Source organism: Sinohyriopsis cumingii, chromosome 11, assembly GCF_028554795.1.
Source record: "Sinohyriopsis cumingii isolate HCF-2022 chromosome 11, ASM2855479v2, whole genome shotgun sequence".
NCBI classification, from domain to species: domain Eukaryota; kingdom Metazoa; phylum Mollusca; class Bivalvia; order Unionida; family Unionidae; genus Sinohyriopsis; species Sinohyriopsis cumingii.
Genome location: NC_142971.1, coordinates 3223937 through 3243993, shown reverse-complemented (window position 1 = coordinate 3243993; position 20057 = coordinate 3223937). Strand labels below are relative to the sequence as shown.

General features: G+C 35.4%; 1 protein-coding gene across 1 annotated transcript in view; it reads right to left on the bottom strand.

Moving 5' to 3' along the window:
- The window catches only part of LOC149787537 (uncharacterized), a 38429-nt gene extending 18987 nt beyond the window's left edge, over positions 1-19442 (bottom strand). Inside the window, exons 1-4 of the mRNA XM_089973670.1 lie at positions 19279-19442; positions 13290-13377; positions 7107-7381; positions 5962-6097 (exon numbers count right to left, since the gene is read on the bottom strand). Coding sequence (XP_089829796.1) covers positions 5962-6097; positions 7107-7381; positions 13290-13377; positions 19279-19281 — 502 coding nt within the window. The 5' untranslated portion in view covers positions 19282-19442. The remainder of the gene's footprint in view (positions 1-5961; positions 6098-7106; positions 7382-13289; positions 13378-19278) is intronic.
- Positions 19443-20057: the final 615 nt, after the last annotated feature.

Genomic DNA, 20057 nt, shown 5'->3' with positions numbered 1-20057 from the left:
CACCCTTGTAATTAGTCATCCTCAAAATAATCTGATACCCAGTATCATTATCCTCTTTCAAATGATGCAGATGACTTCATGGTACATGAAAAATAATATGAATAAATTTTTCTCAACTGGTGTGGATGGCTTCAACATACCTGATACCAACTAATCTTACACTCTCAAAGACTACTGTAGATGGCCTCATGATATGCAACATGATTACGTCTCTAAACTGTTGTAGATGGATTCATGATACTTAATATGATTTAATTCTAGCAACTGCTGTAGCTAGTCACATGACACAATATAACAAGGCCATATGAAACATTGCCAACTAAACATATCATCTATGTTGTGGTTGAAATGTTTTGATTGGCCAATAACCCAGCATACAAAGACTGCTCCGGCTGACTGGGCAGATGAGATCAATCAGAAGATCCAACAACCAGGAAGGCAGTTCAGCAATGCACTGTGGAGTGCAGAGGGCACGTCAAAGCACAAAAGAAGACCTGGTCATCCACTGCAGCCAAGAAGTTGCCAACCGTAACGAGTTATTGTGCCACTGGAATCCAACTTCTGCAGCCAAGAGAGTGAAGTTGCTCCAGCGCAACAGCTTCTTCACCATAATCTCCTTCATGTGCAATAAACAAAAGGAACAAAGCTGACTGTGGCAACTATCGAGGCATATCACTCCTGTCAATTGCAGGCAAGATTATTGCACACATCCTTTTCAATCATCTGATCGGTAATGTCTCGGAAACCATTCTCCTGGAGGCCCAATGTGGCTTCAGACCAGATCGGAGCACAATCAAAATGATCTTCCCAGTGGGACAAACACAGGAAAACTGCACTAAACAAAACATGAACTTCTACAGTGTCTTCATAGACCTCATAAAGGCCTTCAATATGGTCAACAGAGATGCACTATGGGTCATCTTAGCACAATTCAGTTGTGCTAGGAAGTTCCTAAAGATGATCCGACTTTTCCACGATGGCATTACAGGACTCCTTTTATACAACAGGGATGTCTCTAAGCTAAGCCATTCAACATTTCTAATGGCGTTAAGCAGTGTTGCATTCTCACCCCAGTATCATTCAACCTATTCTTCACATGTGTCCTGAACCATGCTACACATGATCTCCAGAAAGGAGTGTACATAAAATAAAGTACAGACTGGATGGCTCTCTCTTCGACCTTCGCCGACTGAATGCCCAATCCAAAACAATGGAGAAACTTATTCTTTAATTACTTTTCATGGATGACTGTGCTCTCATGGCACACATGGAAGCAGATCTCCAGATCATTGTTACTCTCTTCGTGGAAGTCTCGAATTCTTCAGACTCACTATCAGTCTGAACAAGACAGAGGAACTTCACCAACCTGTCCCAGGCACCATACCTCGCCCCCTTATTGTGTCTATCAAAGGTACCCAGCTGAAAGCTGTCGATCATTTCAATTACCTTGGAAGCATCATATCTTCTGATGGATCGCTAGACAAAGAGAATACGGCATGCATCACCAGCCAGTCAATCACTAGGACATCTTCACTCTCGCATGTTGAGTGACAGGAATATCAAACTGTCCACCAAGATAAAGGTATATAAAGCAGTTGTGTTAACAAGCCTCCTATATGGATGTGAGACGTGGACAACATACAAAAAGCACATCAAGCAACTTACGCGCTTCCATATGAGAGCCCTATACTGGATTATGGGCGCCAGATGGCAAGACAGAGTGATGAACCTAGAAGTGCTGGATAGAGCAGGCTTAACCAGTATCAATGAGTCTTGAATGCCATGTCAGATTTTGTATGGAGCTAAATCTAGTAGACACAGAAAAAATGGTCGCCTGAAGAAAAGATTCAAAGACCCCATCAAGGCTAGTCTGAGATGCTGCTCAATATCTGTGACAAACCTCGAGTGCTGCACCAAGGACAGACATGGCTGTTGTGCAGCTGTTAGTGATGGGTGCAAAACCTTCGAGGATGCCCGCAGGACAAAATGCCCTGATGCCAGGGAACACAAGAAGGCCTCAACGTCAAGAACCAATCCATGCCTTCAGTGTACACACTGCTCCATGCGCATCTTGTATTGGACTCACCAGCCACATGAGGACCCGTCATCGAAGAGCAGCGCAGGATTGACTTCATCGAGCCTCGTTGGTCAACCAATACACAACACAATTACAATAGGGACCAACAGTTTAATGGTCTGAGACAGGGGCCTGACACTACTTTAAAAGAAAAATTCCATATGTCAATAGCAAAAAATATATTTTTTGATTTAAAGCAAAATAACACTGTATCATATCCATTACATTATCTGAAAAAATACAATATCTCAGTTCCTGAAGCCAGCCCCACCACCCCTTAAATGGTCAGTACATTAATGTATATAAATTGGCTGGGAGTATGGTAATTGTTGAATAACTTGTAATCTAAAAACTTTATGTAGCATGAGTTGATTAAGCTTATACTATAGCTGACACCCTGTAAAGGACATTGTGCAGATATTAGAGAGCTTGTTGATAAAAACTGGAAGTGTTCACACTGAAGCCCACAATGTACTAGCTATACTGTTGATACAATCAGCAGAAAACTCTGAGTGTGATACCAACAACGAGGCGTGATATTTATCAGAGAGGTCCAGTAAACACAAAACATACTGACTCAACAAATGACTAATATTTAGTGGAATTGAGATATGTAAAATTCAAACAGAAAACAACCGCTCTCCTTAAAATCTTTGCACATTATGCAATCTTACAAACAGATTCATGACCTTAGTAGATTAACTAATCTTTTTTTAATTTTTAAATCTGCATTTTAACAGAATATTCTTTACAACGTCCCATATGGAAACCATGGTGACATAGATGACGTGTTGAACATTACATCAAAGGATCATGAATAAAATAATATTTTAATTAATTTGTGACAAATACAAATGTTTTGTAAAAATGAAATAAGTTTTTATTTTTTTGTTATTTAGCTCACCAGTTATTATGTACTTTTAAGAGAGTGATGTATGTAAGGTGAAGTTGTTTGCATTTAATGCACAGTGGAGAGAATGTTGGCATGCCTATATGCTACTTTAATGTAATTTGCTGACATTTCTTTGGATATTGTACTTTTGGAAATTGTACACGATCTAAGCACACTGCTAACTAAAATGACTGCTCCCTTGTGCTCAAAAACTCAGCCTGAATTAGTCTAAAGTACACTATCTTTAGCAGCTATTAAAATAGGGAAAATGAATTTTGGCAGACTAGACAATACCAGCTTCTGAAAGTGCAATGAATGAATTAGCAAATATACAAAAATGTAAAAAAAAGTTATTGGCTCTTTTTATACAATTTACCTCTGAAGTTCAGGAAGTGAAAATGACCAAGTGGAGCTATCACTATTTTGAAAGGTGCACATCTGGAGTAAGGCCAAGCTGTATACTCTATAGCTCATATTACACCCATCAATCATACACCAAAATAAAGGGAATTAAAGGTTCCTTGAACTATACCTAAGAAATACAAGGTCTTTTTTAAATAGCCAGTAAAACCAGTGAGGAAAGCCAGGGAAATTCTTTTTCTTTAAAATTCCAACCCTATGCAAAATATGAAACTGTAGAACGCCACCTTAAAAGAAAAGCATGCTGTTAATAGCATTCAACTGTAACAAGATTACTGGGGAATTTCCATGTATTCCTTACTGACAGAAACTATGGAAGCACTGGTACAGTGAAAAAGCACCACAGTATTTATCACTAGAAAAAATTACCATCGTAAACTGGTATACCTTTAATACTGTGCACCTCTAGTACAAATGACAGAGTTATCAATGACAACTTATGGTAAGTGTAATTTATCACAGGATGTAAATCTGTAAATAAAAATTGGTATATTCAAGCATGAAGAATGCCAGGAGATTATGAATGACCTTATTAGGGTTGATAAAGTGATTCAAGTAAAAAAATTTGTGCTTGCTAAACTTGCTTTACAATAGGAAAAAAGCACTTATTCCAGGGTATTGCCTTGGAAAATTATATTTGTCCGACTTTGAAAATGAATTGTCCAGGAGGATGGGCTATGTAGATTTGATCAAACCTGACTGACTGATGGACAGCTGGACATAATCATTCACAATATATCTCCAAAAAGTGCAGATATAAAGACTAGCAAATCTATTTTCAAAAGACTAACTATAAACTCAAAGATTTCTGATAGCCAGGAATCCCAAGTGCTCATATTTTTTTGTTTCCAGTTTATTAGGAACAAAAACTGAAGTTATGGAATATGGAAGTCTGTTACAGCAACTGAAAGAAACATTAAAATTTCATGAATTTTGAGTTAAAGAAATAACAGCTGGATCCACAGCTGAAGATATATACTTTAGGCTTGTATTTACTTATTTATAACTTACCCCAACTGCAAACACAGAACTAGATCTGCAATCACACAATGCACCAGCAGATCAGAGTCTGTACTGTTCATTAATGATTTCAAGCAAAGTGTTTACACCTTTATCTTCTGCAAGAGCAGATCTAGATCTACACTCATTCCAAATATCATCTGCCTTATCTCTTGCTAGAAAAATAACTCGGAAATAAACTGTGACCATTGTAAACTGATTCTCAAACCCATGCTTGCTTTTCTGTCATGACAACTTTATTGACCTCATGACAACTCGATGACATGTCATAACAAGGCAGCAATTGCATCAGGATATTAAAAATGAATGAATTCTTCATTATTTTCTGTCATGACAACTTTATTGACCTCATGACAACTCGATGACATGTCATAACAAGGCAGCAATTGCATCAGGATATTAAAAATGAATGAATTCTTCATTATTTTCTGTCATGACAACTTTATTGACCTCATGACAACTCGATGACATGTCATAACAAGGCAGCAATTGCATCAGGATATTAAAAATGAATGAATTCTTCATTATTTTCTGTCATGACAACTTTATTGACCTCATGACAACTCGATGACATGTCATAACAAGGCAGCAATTGCATCAGGATATTAAAAATGAATGAATTCTTCATTATTTTCTGTCATGACAACTTTATTGACCTCATGACAACTCGATGACATGTCATAACAAGGCAGCAATTGCATCAGGATATTAAAAATGAATGAATTCTTCATTATTTTCCTTTCTATTCATTCAAACAAGCTACAAAATATTAAATATGCAGGTAATCAAGTAATTGTTGAATCTCATCAAATGTTTTCCATACAGATCTTGGGAAGACCAATTTGGGAAGAATCCCTATGATTATCTTTACAACAGTCTATGCTATTCAGCCTGCATCAGAAAGAGATGAGGATGTTAAAACTGGATTTTAAGTTTGATAACCCTTTACAAAATTGTTTGTGTCATGAATTCTGCTTCATTCATTATTTTCAGTGGAGTAGGATATTTATTCTTGAGCCTTTGTTTTTAGTGAGTATGTCATCATATTGATGTGCATAATCAGAACTTTGTGTAAGTACTTCCAGTGCATCCTGGACTTTTAAAATGCTAGCTTTCGACCCTGAATCTTAAGGACTATGCAACCTGTGGACCATCTAAAAATACGCCTGTACATAGTATTTTGAGACTGTGGATGTACATTTTATAAGGAAAAAACCCTTGTTGACAAGAAAGATAATTACATGAAAATAAACAAGAAAAAAATGTATACATATATACATATATATAAGATTCTGTATAGCAAAGTTTTAATGATTTTACTTGATTATGATGATTTTATTACCTGCTAATAAATGTCTTTTCTCACAGGAACCCCAACTACTGGAAACTAACAGTTCTAGACTCCCAGTGTCAAAAACCTATGTAGGCATCTGTATGTGTGCTTTCAAGGAATGAATTGTGCTCATAAGTATCTTCAATGGTTAACAAAATTTAACCTACAGATGCAGTTACTACATGTACATTGTATGGAAATGTATGAAACATGTTTTACCTTTTAAGGAGATGTGTAACACAAAGTTATAATTCAGAAGGGTCTTGTCAACTTTACTCAAAGTTATTCTAACGTTATTTTTCTTCATAGTGATGTAACTTCGTACTTCTGGATTATCATAGCATGAAAACTGAAACTGAAAACAGAATAATGATTACGAATAACTTTAAGTTCCATCTATGCAAATAATTCACATAAAGTACAAACATTCGTATCAAACAATATTTTGTTGTCCATTATAACATATACAATTAACATTTTATACCCTCATTTTTTTAAATGTTATCTCCAATCTAATTAAAAATCAGCAATTGGCATAAGCAGTAGAACTGGTGCACACCAATGACAGGCTCTGTTGTCCTTTTATTAAACATACAAAATTTCATCTGTCAAATTTCTTTAATTCAAAGACCTTATTTGCTGCCCTTTAAGCCTAAGTGTGAAAATCAATTATGTAGTCTTCACAACATGATATGAAATATTTCATCTGACTGGCTAGTTAAAAAAATGATTAAGAAACAAAAAAAATTAAATTTTAGGATTCTCAATGAGCTTTTCAATGTAACCTTTGTGCCTTCTTAAATCAAAAGAATAACAAAAATTGTAAAGTCCATCAAGTGACCATTCCCACTGGAAGAAGGTTTTGAATGGTAGCTTATGTCTCAAGTACAGGCAATAGTAATACCCTGAAAAGGTATATTTTGGATATAACATTATGAAATGACAGAAACAGAAAACAATTTAATCCTTTCAAAATATTTCTGGATATGCAAAACTTGATATTACTGAAAGCTAAAGAAGACTGATATTTAGAAATATAATTATTTGCAAATAAGGAGACAGAAATATTAGTTTTAAAGTATGGCTCCAAATTAATTTGTACCTCTCAGGATTTACATAAAAACTGCTCAGTTTGAAGTTCTGACTGCATTTATTGAATATTAATAATTCAACATTTGTGACATGACACATCAGGTAATGGTAGCAGCATCTCATTTCTTGACAGGTTATTTGACTGAGCTATTACCAACTATATACAGACAGGTAATAAACTGCTGGGAATTGAAATATGTACATTAAATTTGCTATCCTGTATGACAGGAGAATTTTATGACTGGTATTTTATCAAAACTCTATATCTTTACCATAGTTTGAACTTCTTTCTCAAAGAATGATGATGGTGACTGCTCTGCTTTAAGTGTTACATCACAGTCTTCTATCAAGAAAGAATCGAGCTTGATCTCAGTATATTGTTTCTTTGCTGAAGAATCAGGTCCTGATATAATAGTACACTGGGAAAATAGTGTGTCATCGTCCAAATGTCCATGACGCTTGGCACTCATTTGGATCATGTCCTCATCTAACAGCCAGTGAATCCTTGTTGCATGACTCTCACACACCTTGGGATCATCCAGGCTATCTGGTCAAGAAAGGCAAAGTGGCAATTAACAGCTATGCACAATCTTCCTACTTTGCTTGAATGCAGCATTATCCAGTGCATGCACATAACTTCATGAAACTATAATAACAACTCTAAGTATGAGGTTTGTTGCTACTTTCACTGCTGCAAAATAATACCTAGATACAAATAATCCATTATTATATGCTCATTATTTTCTCTGCTCACTTTACATTATCAGAATCGTTCAATATTTTACGATATTGCACATCTTCTTATTGCACCCACGCGCAGGACACATGTGCCCAATAGTGCAGTAGGAACTACTTTGTAAACAAACCATGTACATTCACATAGTAGGCGCAGTACGTTTTTGCTGATTAAATTTGTTTCTGAATGAACTAAAGCAGATGTTTCGTGGACTGTAACATACCAACTGCTTTGCTACATTCCATGTTAACTTTCTGATACATTTTTTCAGATTTTGCGATAGACACCAGATTTCATAAAATTGCTTGGTACCTACAAATAACATGCAAGCTATAAAGGCATAAACTGTCTCCTTTAGCTGGTAATAAGAATGGCAAAAAAATATACTTACAGTTTTACATCCAGAATTTCCTCAAAAAGTACTTTTTTAGTTCTGCAAATCCGAATTACATGAATCATGTCATGAGTTCTCAAGCTTGATTACACATTTCGAAATTATACTGTAACTATAGGTTACTGCATTTGAATGGGAAAATATGAATGAGTTATTTTTGGATGGAATACTGCACGACCTCAAAATGAAATAAACATTAAATTCAAAAGTGTCTTATTGACAATTGCAATTGAAACACTTCATATTTTTCCCGTTTTGATTTAAATTGTCAAAGACAGAACAAACATACTTGCAGATGTAAACACGCTTCTCCCACATGCTTCAATCCGATGTATTTCATGTACAATTTGCACAGATGAATCCAGTCCAAAATCACGAACTTTTGTAGAATCGAAACAGAATACCAAAATCGATTCATTCCAGAACAAATGGAAAAGTTGTCGCAATGCGCATTCATTCACAATATGACTGCAAATTTCAATTTTAACTAGACATGCCATTTTCTTTCGAAAGTTATGCCGAGCATGCGACAAAGTTCAAATTTATCTGGGCGGAGTTATGTGCGCATTATTAATGTTGTTGCTATATAGTGATGAATATGCCCTTGTGTATTTAGTTTGGAATATGGCATACATTCAGTTACTTTGTTTCTTGTAGTGTATTTTGTTTATATAATTATGCCTTAGGTAGAATAAGAAAATGAGCATATAATAAAAAGGTTACTGCCTTTGTATGGGAAAATATGAACTCGTTTTGTCGGATGGACATACTGCACTCCCAAGGTAGTGCAGTATTCCATCCAAAAAACTTGTTCATATTTTCCCATACAAATGCAGTAACCTATAAATATATAGTCACATCAACTTTTATGAAAAGCCAGTACCTACACTCTTAGTGCTCAAGCCAGGAATTTGTCATGGAGGAGAAAAAAAAGAAGACTACTTTAAGCCAAAGGTGCATATTTCTCGAAGGATTAGGCACTTTTTAGTTCAAAGGTTTCTGTGTTGTAATTGTCCTAATTGGACTGCACACCACTGATGAATTTATAATTTCATCTTTCTGGAAGATTAAAAGACAAACGCAAAATGATGTTCATCCTACGTAAAAGAAACAAATCTTAATAATACTTACCTGATGAAAATACATTAAGAAGACATCCACTACCATGCAAATTCAGTCTTTCCCAGCTAGTTTTAGCAACAAAAGTTCCAAAAAGCAACCTGCTTGCCAAGGAGGTCAGATGAGAGTGATCTCCCCTTAGTCAGAGGAAATGGAACCAAATCCCATAAATTTGTCATTTACTACTGAAGCATAATCCAATCTCATGTGAGATATTGGATAAGGTTAGCACATGATTTACGCAGTACTGACAGTGAAAGCAGTGTAGCCCATATGATTATGAAGCTGGTTAAAGACTAGTTCAGGCAACCTATTGTGATGCTGGCATAGGTCCTTTGGGATAAAGGGTCTCAGAGATAATGCTAGATAATTTGTCTTAGACTTAATCCCAAAGCTTCAATGATAGCAGTTGTGCTAAAATGCTATGAAAGAGGTTATAGTCCTAAACTTGTGAGCAAATATGTGCAAGAAGTACATTAGTTAGGGCTAAGTTACTTAAAAGCACAGCGGATAAAATACTTTATCCAGGATGACAGAGCCGAAGCAGGAATATCATTTCTTTCTTCCTTGTGTATTTCAAATAAGCAAGAGTTCCCTCTTCTGATCAGCCAACTTCACTTTACAGGTCATAGGTACTTGATTTTGTTAGTGAAGAAAGAAAACTTTTGAAAACACCCACTCAAGGTCATGTCTCCAGTATAGAAGCTGAAGAAAGTGGTTTGGGCTGATCTTCCAACTGACTCCACATTGCCTCAAATTGAGATGTTTATGTTCAAGTGCCTGTCTCATGGAAAGTGTCATAATGCATACCTGCTCATGAGAGAGGTCAGTGTATACAGATTTTATAACACCCTCTAACTGTGTGCCTAGTGCTTGTGGTGTTATGTCTTGATTTCCAGACTTGAGAGGCAGAAAAAGCCTTGTCAAGCCATTATGTATACCCTTCATATGCTTCCAATAATAGCTAAGTGCACATATGGGATCAAAGTGCTCCACCTTTCTCAGTATATTGATTGAGGAGAGGATGAATAATTATTTGTTGATTGCCAAGTGACTGCAACCTGTTTTTCCACAATAAAGCCAGGTGCTGTTTTTAAGACAAATGATCCAACGGAATGAAACTGCATTTAGTTTGGGTCCATGGAGAGGTCATGTAGGTCACTAATTCTGCATTCTGTGGCAAGTGCTGTCAGCAAGCAAGTCTTATATGATAGCTGATTGAAGGATATGAATAACAGGGGCTTGGATAAGATTAAGCCTGCCAACATCCAGCAGAGATTCCATTTTGGGAACGAAGTGAGTTAGCATCTGAAAAGGTTGTTTCCTTGCTCTGGATAATTAATGATCATTAGTAATTTCCCATACTCACAGCATAAATATCTTAAATAGTTCAAAATTTTTTGTCAATACTACACTGCTTTCTAATGTTTCTCACATAATCTATAATGGTCACATGATATGAATAGAGTGGTTTAGATGGGTGGTAATTCAAGTCCCTTGTCCCTGTTTAGTACTGACCTCCGCTGTCATTTTTCGGTCACCTCCTTCACCTTCCTTTTCCATATATATATTGTTCTCTGATATGGTCACCTTGGCTTGATTCGAGGACAAAACTAAACAGGGATAAGGGGCTTTTTCTGTCTTTCCAGGATGGCTGGATTAGTAGGTAACACAGAAAGTATCCTAAAGTCATGTGATCTGCTAATATATTTGACTGAAAAACTTAAGAACTTTGGAGTCCACTTCATTGTGAAAAGGCATATAAGAGATCAACTTGAAGAGATGAAGATTTGAATGAAAGCCAGTGGGAGAAGAAACCATTTATGTCTTCATGTCCTAAAAGATCTTGATTTGCAGAATGCCCATCATTAACCAACTAAGATCCTCCCATTTGCCAAAATGGGGCCACCTACAGCCCAAACTTTTATCATTTGGTCTAGAGTACCACTGGGATAGAAGGATCACCTGCATTTTTATGAACAAACAGCCTAAAAAAGAGAGTCCACTGTCATAAAATGGAAGCCCAAGAGATGACGAGCAAATCGTACACACCACCATGACAAATTCAAGACACATTTCCAAGAGTAGCAGACAAAATTTTCAACAGGGTTTTAAATTCCAAGCCCAAATGAATGAAATGTTTGGATGGAAGAAAGTCATATCCATCCTCGTTTGGAAGAAATCCATCCCAAAGCAGCACTGAAATCATCAACTGCATGTTTTTGTATAGGGGACACTCACCAGTTATTATATACTTTTGAGAGAGTGATGTATGTAAGGTGAAGTTGTTTGCATTTAATGCACAGTGGAGAGAATGTTGGCATACCTCTATGCTACTTTAATGGAATGTGGATGATATTTCTTTGGATATTGTACTTTTGGAAATTGTACATGATTTAAACACACTGCTAACTAAAATGACTGCTCCCTTGTGCTAAAAAAATCAGCCTGAATTAGGCTAAAGTACACTATCCATAGCAGCTATTAAAATAGGGAAAATGAATTTTGCCAGACTAGACAATACCAGCTTCTGAAAGGGCAATGAATGAATTACCTAATATATAAAATGTAAAAAAAAGTTATTGGCTCTTTTTTTTTTTTACAATTTACCTCCGAAGTTCAGGAAGTGAAAATGACCAAGTAGAGCTAGCACTTTTTTGAAAGGTGCACATCTGGAGTAAGGCCAAGCTATATACTCTATAACCCATATTACACCCATCAATCATATATCAAAATAAACGGAATTAAAGGTTCTTTGAATTATACCTAAGATATACAAGGTCGTTTTTAAATAGGCTGTATAACCAGTGAGGAAAGCCCGGGAAATTCTTTTTCTTTAAAATTCTAACCCTATGCAAAATATGAAACTGTAGAGAGCCACATAAAGTACTTAAATGCACTTTTTCCAGATGCCTTCTGAGCTTATATTTTTCTGTATGCAGCTTCTTTTGTAGATGCTGTTCCAAACTCTTCCAACTGTGATTACCCTAATTCAGATCTTTCATGCAGAGGTCAGAAAATACCAGCCCTCTAGCGTTCCATTTTCTTACAAACTTACCAACTAAATTTCTGTCAACTTTTCATTCCAGCCATTCCCATTTCCATATGCTTTTTTAAAATCCTTTATCTAAACTTTTCATGTGATGAAAAAAACGGATCGGAGATGATATAAAAAACGGACTATATCAAGAAAAATCTGATTAAAGTCAGGAGAAAAGCAGAATTCCACTTTAAAATGGAGAAAAATCATGTCTGATTTATGATATTGTACAGACACTGTAAATACTCACCTATAAAATGAGGCACACTGCAAACTTCATAGACCAGATCAGCTTTCACATAATGCACCAGCAGCTATGGGTCTATGCAGCTTGCTAAGAGCAATCAGTAGCACAAAGAACTAAAATCATGCAATATGCAATGGAAGATGACAGTCAATTTGACCTGACTTATACTTGAGTATATATGATACATATATTTTCTGCATGTGACAGAAATGATTTTCCACTTAATATACACTTCTCAAAGTAAACTCTGTACATGTTTAAAAATGATTTTTCAAATGTAAATAATTCATTTTTAAACATGATAAAACACCTACTATCAAAAAGCCTCTTCAATGACATGAAAAACAGATCAGAAGCACTGAAAATCCGATGACCTCTACACTGGAAAGGAAGAATAGTTTCATTCTTAATGTAGCATGTATTGAAAGTAATTATTTTGTCCCTCACCACATACTAGTTCACAACTAAAAATTGCTTAGATAAGGTGTCAGTAGCAAAATTATGCTGGTCTCTTGCAGAAGTAAAAATCTCATCCAGCAGAAAGATAAAGAAAAGCTGTGAGGGGCCAGAGGAATTAGGGCTATAATTTGATGAAGCAGTGTGAAGGCTCACCTATTCAATCCGACTTTTTTGTTGTTGTTATTCTGCGTAAAATGTATGCTCAAACTTGAATTTTTTATCCTTGACTTAAAAAACATACTTGGCATTTGGAAATTTTATCTACAAAACTTAATTACACCAATTTTAGAAATACCGAGTGTGGAAAGTTGGAGGATCCAAATATTTTAATCAGTGATAGTAGAGTTCCAGTAGATATCACAAAAAGAAGACTTTACCTTCCAAAAATAATCAACACTGTTAATCTTTTATTACAAGTTTAGCATGTAGCTACACATTGGTCAGGAGACTGACTACTTACAGTATGTCAGGGAAGCTAGATTATGGTTCACAAATGACACGAACAGAAATGACGAGAGCAGAACTTCTTCTAAAGCAACTGGTACTGCCTGCAAATACACATGTAAAATATTTTTGGAAAATGTAAATGAAATCTTGCATCATGAGAGAAAAGTAATTAAACTCAATCTAATTTTTGCAATATTCAGTAATAATTCTGAAAATATATTGTTTTTCTAAAACATGTATGTAGGAACTGGTGTAAAAATACAGTTTTCTGTAACATGTTATACTGTGCAAAATAAACAACTAAAAACTCATTTACCGTCATTATTAATGCTACAAATACGTTAAATGTGTTTTATGTTGAAGGGAATGTCAGATGAATCTTTTATTTATTCAAATAAACTAATTACCTGTGAAGCACTCATTGTTCTCTATAAATACTAAGCAAATGAACACAAAATAGTCACAATCAATGTTCTACAATTATTTGATGTTGCCAGCAGAATAACAAATGGACATTTGTTTGGTCCTCGAAATCTGTTTTTTAATGGTGACTTCAATAACACATGCACCCTTCATTAAAGAAAGCTGACTACAATGTTCGAAAAAAATAAAAAGTACCTTTCATCAAAGGAAGTCAGCACCTAACTTATATAAATACAATGGAATCTGATGGATTGTTGCATTTTCCATACACATATATAGTACTTAATGCATTATGTACTATGCTACACAAATGTAAGTTATCAATATATAAGTGTATTTCAGACTAGTTTTGTCTTCATTTAATCAAAGGCATGTATTTTTGCACCTGTTTTTATTACTCCCTATTCCCGCTATCTTCTTTTGCTACATGCATCATTTTCTTCAGCTAAATGACCTGGTTGCTTATAACAAAGTTCATCTATAACATGGTTGGGTTCTATGTACCCCAACTACCGTGTTATAGCAGGGTCACACTGTATTATCAACATATTTATCTGTCCTTCGGTACTACAGTACATTCATTTGAATGAATCTCAATAAATAAAGCCATTCTTCATCTGGACATCATTCACATGGAAATTAATACTGGCACATACTAAAGGCAAACTCTGGACTGTGCACTGATGTTCAGACAATACAGATAAAACAATCATGGCGATCATGTGAGTCAGTAAAAATAAATTCTAATTTCAAGCCTCAACTGATCCAACATCAAAAAAAATCCCTTCAAGAGTATACATGTATTTCAAACTGGGAACTTTATTCATCATAAATGGTTTTAAGAATTTTGCTACAATGCGAGATAAACAAGTTAAAGCTTTAAGAAATTCAAGTAGTTCAATAATTTCTATAAAAATATTCTTTAACTGAGACAATAAGCATTGAATATAAAATAGACTACTTTCAACATATCTTATGGGTGATTTTCAGGCTTGGTGTTTTACAGCATAGCAATCCAGGTAGATTATTTAGTGTCAAGGTGATTGGATGAATTGCCTTGCAGAGATCTCGGAAACACTTAATTACACGTATTTGGACACCAAATTTTTATCTGGGACACAGCAAATCACTGAGGCGGGAGTCCTCCGTACGCATGTAATAGGTGTGCGGTAAAATTCAAAGATCTGCCATTCCTGTTTCAGCCACCTGCTTTGTGGGAAAATGTGTTGATCAATTAGCTGTGCTGATAATTACAATGACAGAATTACCCCTTGATGTACATACATGTTGCCATTAAAAGAGTACATACAAATGAACACGATGCAATAGCTGGGCGGCAAGTTCAAAAACTCTGACTGGCGGCCAGATGGGAAAATGTACTGATATTGACAGTGATTGAATTCAGAGTCAGAAAGACCCAGAGATGTACATGTGGTCATTTATAAAAGTACATCAAATAAACAACATTAGCTTTCATTATGTGTTCATTTCCGAATATATCAGAATAAGTAGCGCACGAGAATTAAGACATGTTGAGACTTAGACAAAATGCCATTCGTAAATTTGGATAAGTATTTTGGGGTTAAATGGCAAACTTATGAAGATTGTAATGAGATTCAGAAGAGTACTAAGGCTGCTAGAACTGATAGTTCGGATAGGACAGTAGCTAAGTGTAAGAAAGTGTGTGATGCCTAGCTTAGTGTTTGGAATAAGTCCTTACTTGGATTGACAAAATTCAGTATCACTCTGATGGACAAACAAGAACTATTTAAGAGGTATATTGACTGACCATACTTTTTCAAAATGACACTCGCCTTAGCCCTGTTAGTTCTAGTGTTGTTGCGAAAAGTATTCATCAAATACATCAGTAGCTAGGCCTAGTTTTGATATCAATTACATTGACAAACAAACTCTTGCCCATTCAAAAATGTGTTTTGCTAGCTGATTGACCATTAACCCTTTTCTGAGTAAGGTAGCAACTATCAATTTCCTGCATGATATCCGTTGATGATAAAACATGCAAACATGTCTTAAGATCAGAATCGGTGATCTGGTTGCCTCCTGTACACTATTTCATCATAAAATTATTTTGAAACTGTAAGTGAACCAGTACGCCTAATAGGAAATAATGGTGGACTTCACCAAGTCTGGGATGTACCAGTTTATTTTTTCGTAAATCATTGGGCAAATATTTTCAAAAAAATATACAAATCATTGAAAGCAAAGCCAAGGTATTATTTTATTACAGATTTAACTTTAAAATGCAAATTATGTAGGTCAGAAACATGTGGGACAATGCTATGTTGTGGAATTCGCGAGATGTGCTTTAAGCTCTACGCTGTTTTCCAAAAACAGTAAATCAGATACTATTTAACCATTGCCTTAAGTTACTACAAGGACGTAACATAGACAAATAAATAAACCATAAATTTGGAATCCCGTCAATGGACTGTTGTAATGAAGCTATATTAAAGTGAGTGATTACATTACAAAGACCTCTCCATCTAAAAATAGATGCACTCATGTCTGTGTTGATTCTGTTGGAGAGAAGGCACTGCAACTTTTGATGGTAGGACTCCTATTATTACCAAAATGGGAGTCCTGGACTCCTAGTTTTAAAATCCTAGCGAGACCTATGGCCTTCTCCAAGGACAACCCACAGTAGATGATCCAGAATGAGCCAATGATAGAATCTGAATCTACATCCTTTCACAGAAAGAGCTAATGAAAGAAAATTCTATGACTCAGGGCTGGCATTGGCATTAAAAAAGTTGACACAAAAAATTGCCAATTTTCAAAAATGGGGGCATTTTCATAATACAGTACTATCTGTTTATCTCAACAGTCTTGGGAATATTGTCGACATAAGCAGATGTTTATATAAGGGGGGAGGAGGCTGAAAATAATTGAAATTTTTGCATACAAGTGACATTTTTTAGGTGACTTGTCTTCAGTGACTAGGATTTATACAGAGAAATAAAAACCAATGGAAATTTTGATTAATTGAAGATAACTACATATAGTCTGAAATAAACTTGTATATTGACAACATACATTTGTGTATTACACTCCACAATGTATTAAATAATGAACATCTATATGAAAAATCCCTGAATTCGAGTATTAGATCTGATATTACAAAATTAATTTATCTGTCAAATCATGTTAGAAAAAACAACATATATATATATGGAAAAAATGGTAGTCCTCATTTGATCTATATCCCATAGTCAATAAACATGCACATGTTTCATGAAACAATTCACTCTGATATTTAATATCCTGGTAGCACGTGGCTGTGTAGTTGTTTATATGTTTCATGTAGATGTACTTAAACTGGCCTAGATTTTGGTCAGCCAGAGACAACTACCATGATGCTGAGGCTACCAAGGGGATGAGGCTATTCATAGGAATAGAAATATGTGAACAAATTAAAAAGTTTAAGTAACAGCCTTGCAAGATGTCCCACCTTTATTTAACTTGATGGCCAGAAAACTATTGTTTCAAAATATTTGAACTTAATTTCGGTTTTACACTACTATTGGAAGCAATCATAATCATGAACTTTTTTGTTGCAAACGGGAAACTTTCATGGCAAATTAAATATGTTCCAATCACTATGAAAAAATGCTTTCTTTTAAGTTTGTTGCTGACTTCCTTTGATCAAAGGTCTTTGGCTTGCTTTGATGAAGGCACATGCTTAACTGAAGGCGCCACTAAAGGCCCTCTTTGAAGGACCAAACAAATGCTCATTTTTTATTGCTGTGGCAACACCAAATAATTGTAGAACATTGACTGAGATAGTATTTTTTTCATCTGTTCAGTTTATATAAAGAAAGACCAGTGCTTCAAAGGTAATCAGTTTTCTCTGAAGTTTCAGCAAAAGCATTTTTTTCTAGTACGTTTTTCAAAAAGTCTGGTTGATTGTAGTCACTCACATTCCCACCTTCAGAGGCGGTCAATTGTAGCTAGTCAAGCAGCATGAACATTTTAGTTTGATTAAGGCATACAGTACTAACACCAGAAATCAGCATAAGCGGATTATAATATAACAATGCCATGATAGGGTGGTTTGTTAATATAAACAAATGATTTGTGTCTGTGTGTATGTGTGTGATTTGGATTTTTAACCTAGCTTTAACAATTTTTCAGTCATATCACTACGATGTCTGCAGTGTGGCAGTTTATAGTGATATCTAGCACTGGAGCATCCTGCTGCAGACATGTAGCATGATGTCCTACCCAGTGACATTATCCCGACACCAGGCTGACCAGTCCTAACACTAACGTCTCAATGATGAGCACCAAGCGAGGAAGCTGTTAGTACCATATTTTATAAGTCTAACAAAGGATTTGTTTATGTAACAATAGATTCCAGTGCAACTTTATATCGTAGTATGCAGCTTCCTGTCATGGTGCCTTTGAATTTCTCTCCAAACCCAGCTCAATCTCTGATGGCTTTTTCCAAAACTTTTCCATCATCATTTCACAAAACTCAAGGAGCACAGTATCTTGAAATTAAACCAGTTATCAATCGTAAACGTGTCATGTTCAAAGCAAGTTTTTGTAATTCGTGCTTGGTGCACAATGAAATTAGCAGTTCTCAGTTTTTTAATTCCACTGAAAGAAATTAAATGGCTTTTCCAAAACTTTGCAAGGTTTTCAGGAATCGCATTACTTTTCTAGGCTGTTGAAAAGAAGAACGAAAAAAATCCAGACCTTTTCCAGGAACCCAGTACCCATGGGAACCCTGTACTGGCCGCTTTATTTGAGAAAAACAAAAAGACGGGGGAGATTTCTTAACATTGGGGGGAAAATAATGAAGATCTAAATGTACAGCTGGAAGTATGAGATTTTCATGCTCTCACTTGATTTATGGGAAAGGATTTCAGAAATTACTGTGAATCCCATGAGCATGTATCACAGAAAATACCATCAAAGTGATTACAATAATAATCCTAAATACGCACCAACCAAATAACAGTCGCTATAAATTTGACTCCTCAGTGAAGTATATACATACTTATGACATGTATTTCAAGACATCTGACAGGAAGAGTAAACCAATTTTCTATGTCAAAATTTTATAAGTATAGGAAACTCGCCTGGATTCTAAAATGTAAGGAAAACTTATAGTTATTCCCCAGATAATCTATTATACACAGTTCATCCCAGTGAAGAGTAAGTAGCAGCTATAGTATGGGTCAATGTACTGAAGGGGGGGGGGGCAGTTAAACGTCCATCCTTCATCATGATTATCTAAGTCCTCGTCTTACATTGCAGGACTGTATCTGCCCATCCCACATGTTCGACAAAGGGTCCTGCATAATTGTGTGCATCAATGTTAAACTGTTATAACACTTAGTAAAGTGAAACGCATATAAATAAGATCAAACTATATTATTTAACTTGTTAATATATCAGCATGAAAGCCAAGATGTCTCTGTATGTTTTATCTTTTTTCACTCTCACCAACTCACGGTCGTGAGTATCGTGAGTGCATGTATTTTTGTGGGTTTTTTAAAAAAATACTAAAATCGCTTAACATGTATTACGTAGTTACAAAAACGAAGAGTTACCATGATCTGTCACCCCATTAAGTAAAATCTCTACTGATTACAAACGGTAATTTCACGAACAAAACTGTTTTTTTTTTTTTTCTACTGCACGTCTCTACATCTGAACTGTTTTAGTGTTTACAAATTCTTGGCGTATTAGGTGTATGTAGATCATAAGGATGTAATATGATATGGTAAAGATGGAAGCAGACCAAATGACAGACTGGTTCCATGCCATTGCTTTTGCATAAATGAATACGCTTCCCAGATGACGTAATGAATGGTTACATACCATGACAGGAGTCTGACGTTTTATCAATAAAATAAGACTAAAACTTGCAGCAACACGAAATAGCCAAATCTGTACCATAAATTTATGCCATTTTGTCAGGTAATTTTAATTCAGTGATTTAATTCATTTGACGTTTTTTATACTTTAAAATCGAAAATCAAGGTTAAATTTAGACCAGCAAGTTGTTCTACAACTTTTGTTTGACCGCCGCCAGTCAAACAAACAAAAAAAAGGTGGAGAACAACTTGCTGGTCTAGGTTAAATTATGATCTCAGAATCAAACTATCTCAGAATATAGGGGAAAAGTTTGTTTTTCTTGTGCTACTGATACAAGCAAAATCCTAATTTAAAGTAGTGAAGGTATAACATAAAAGTTGTTTTGCAATAAAACACTGCCGCAACAAACTTAAACCTGTCACCAATATAGGCACAGCTAGGTTTCTATCGCTATGGCAAATTCCCAATTCACTTCTAGTGTATTGTTGTCCCTTATTGTATCATTGATCAC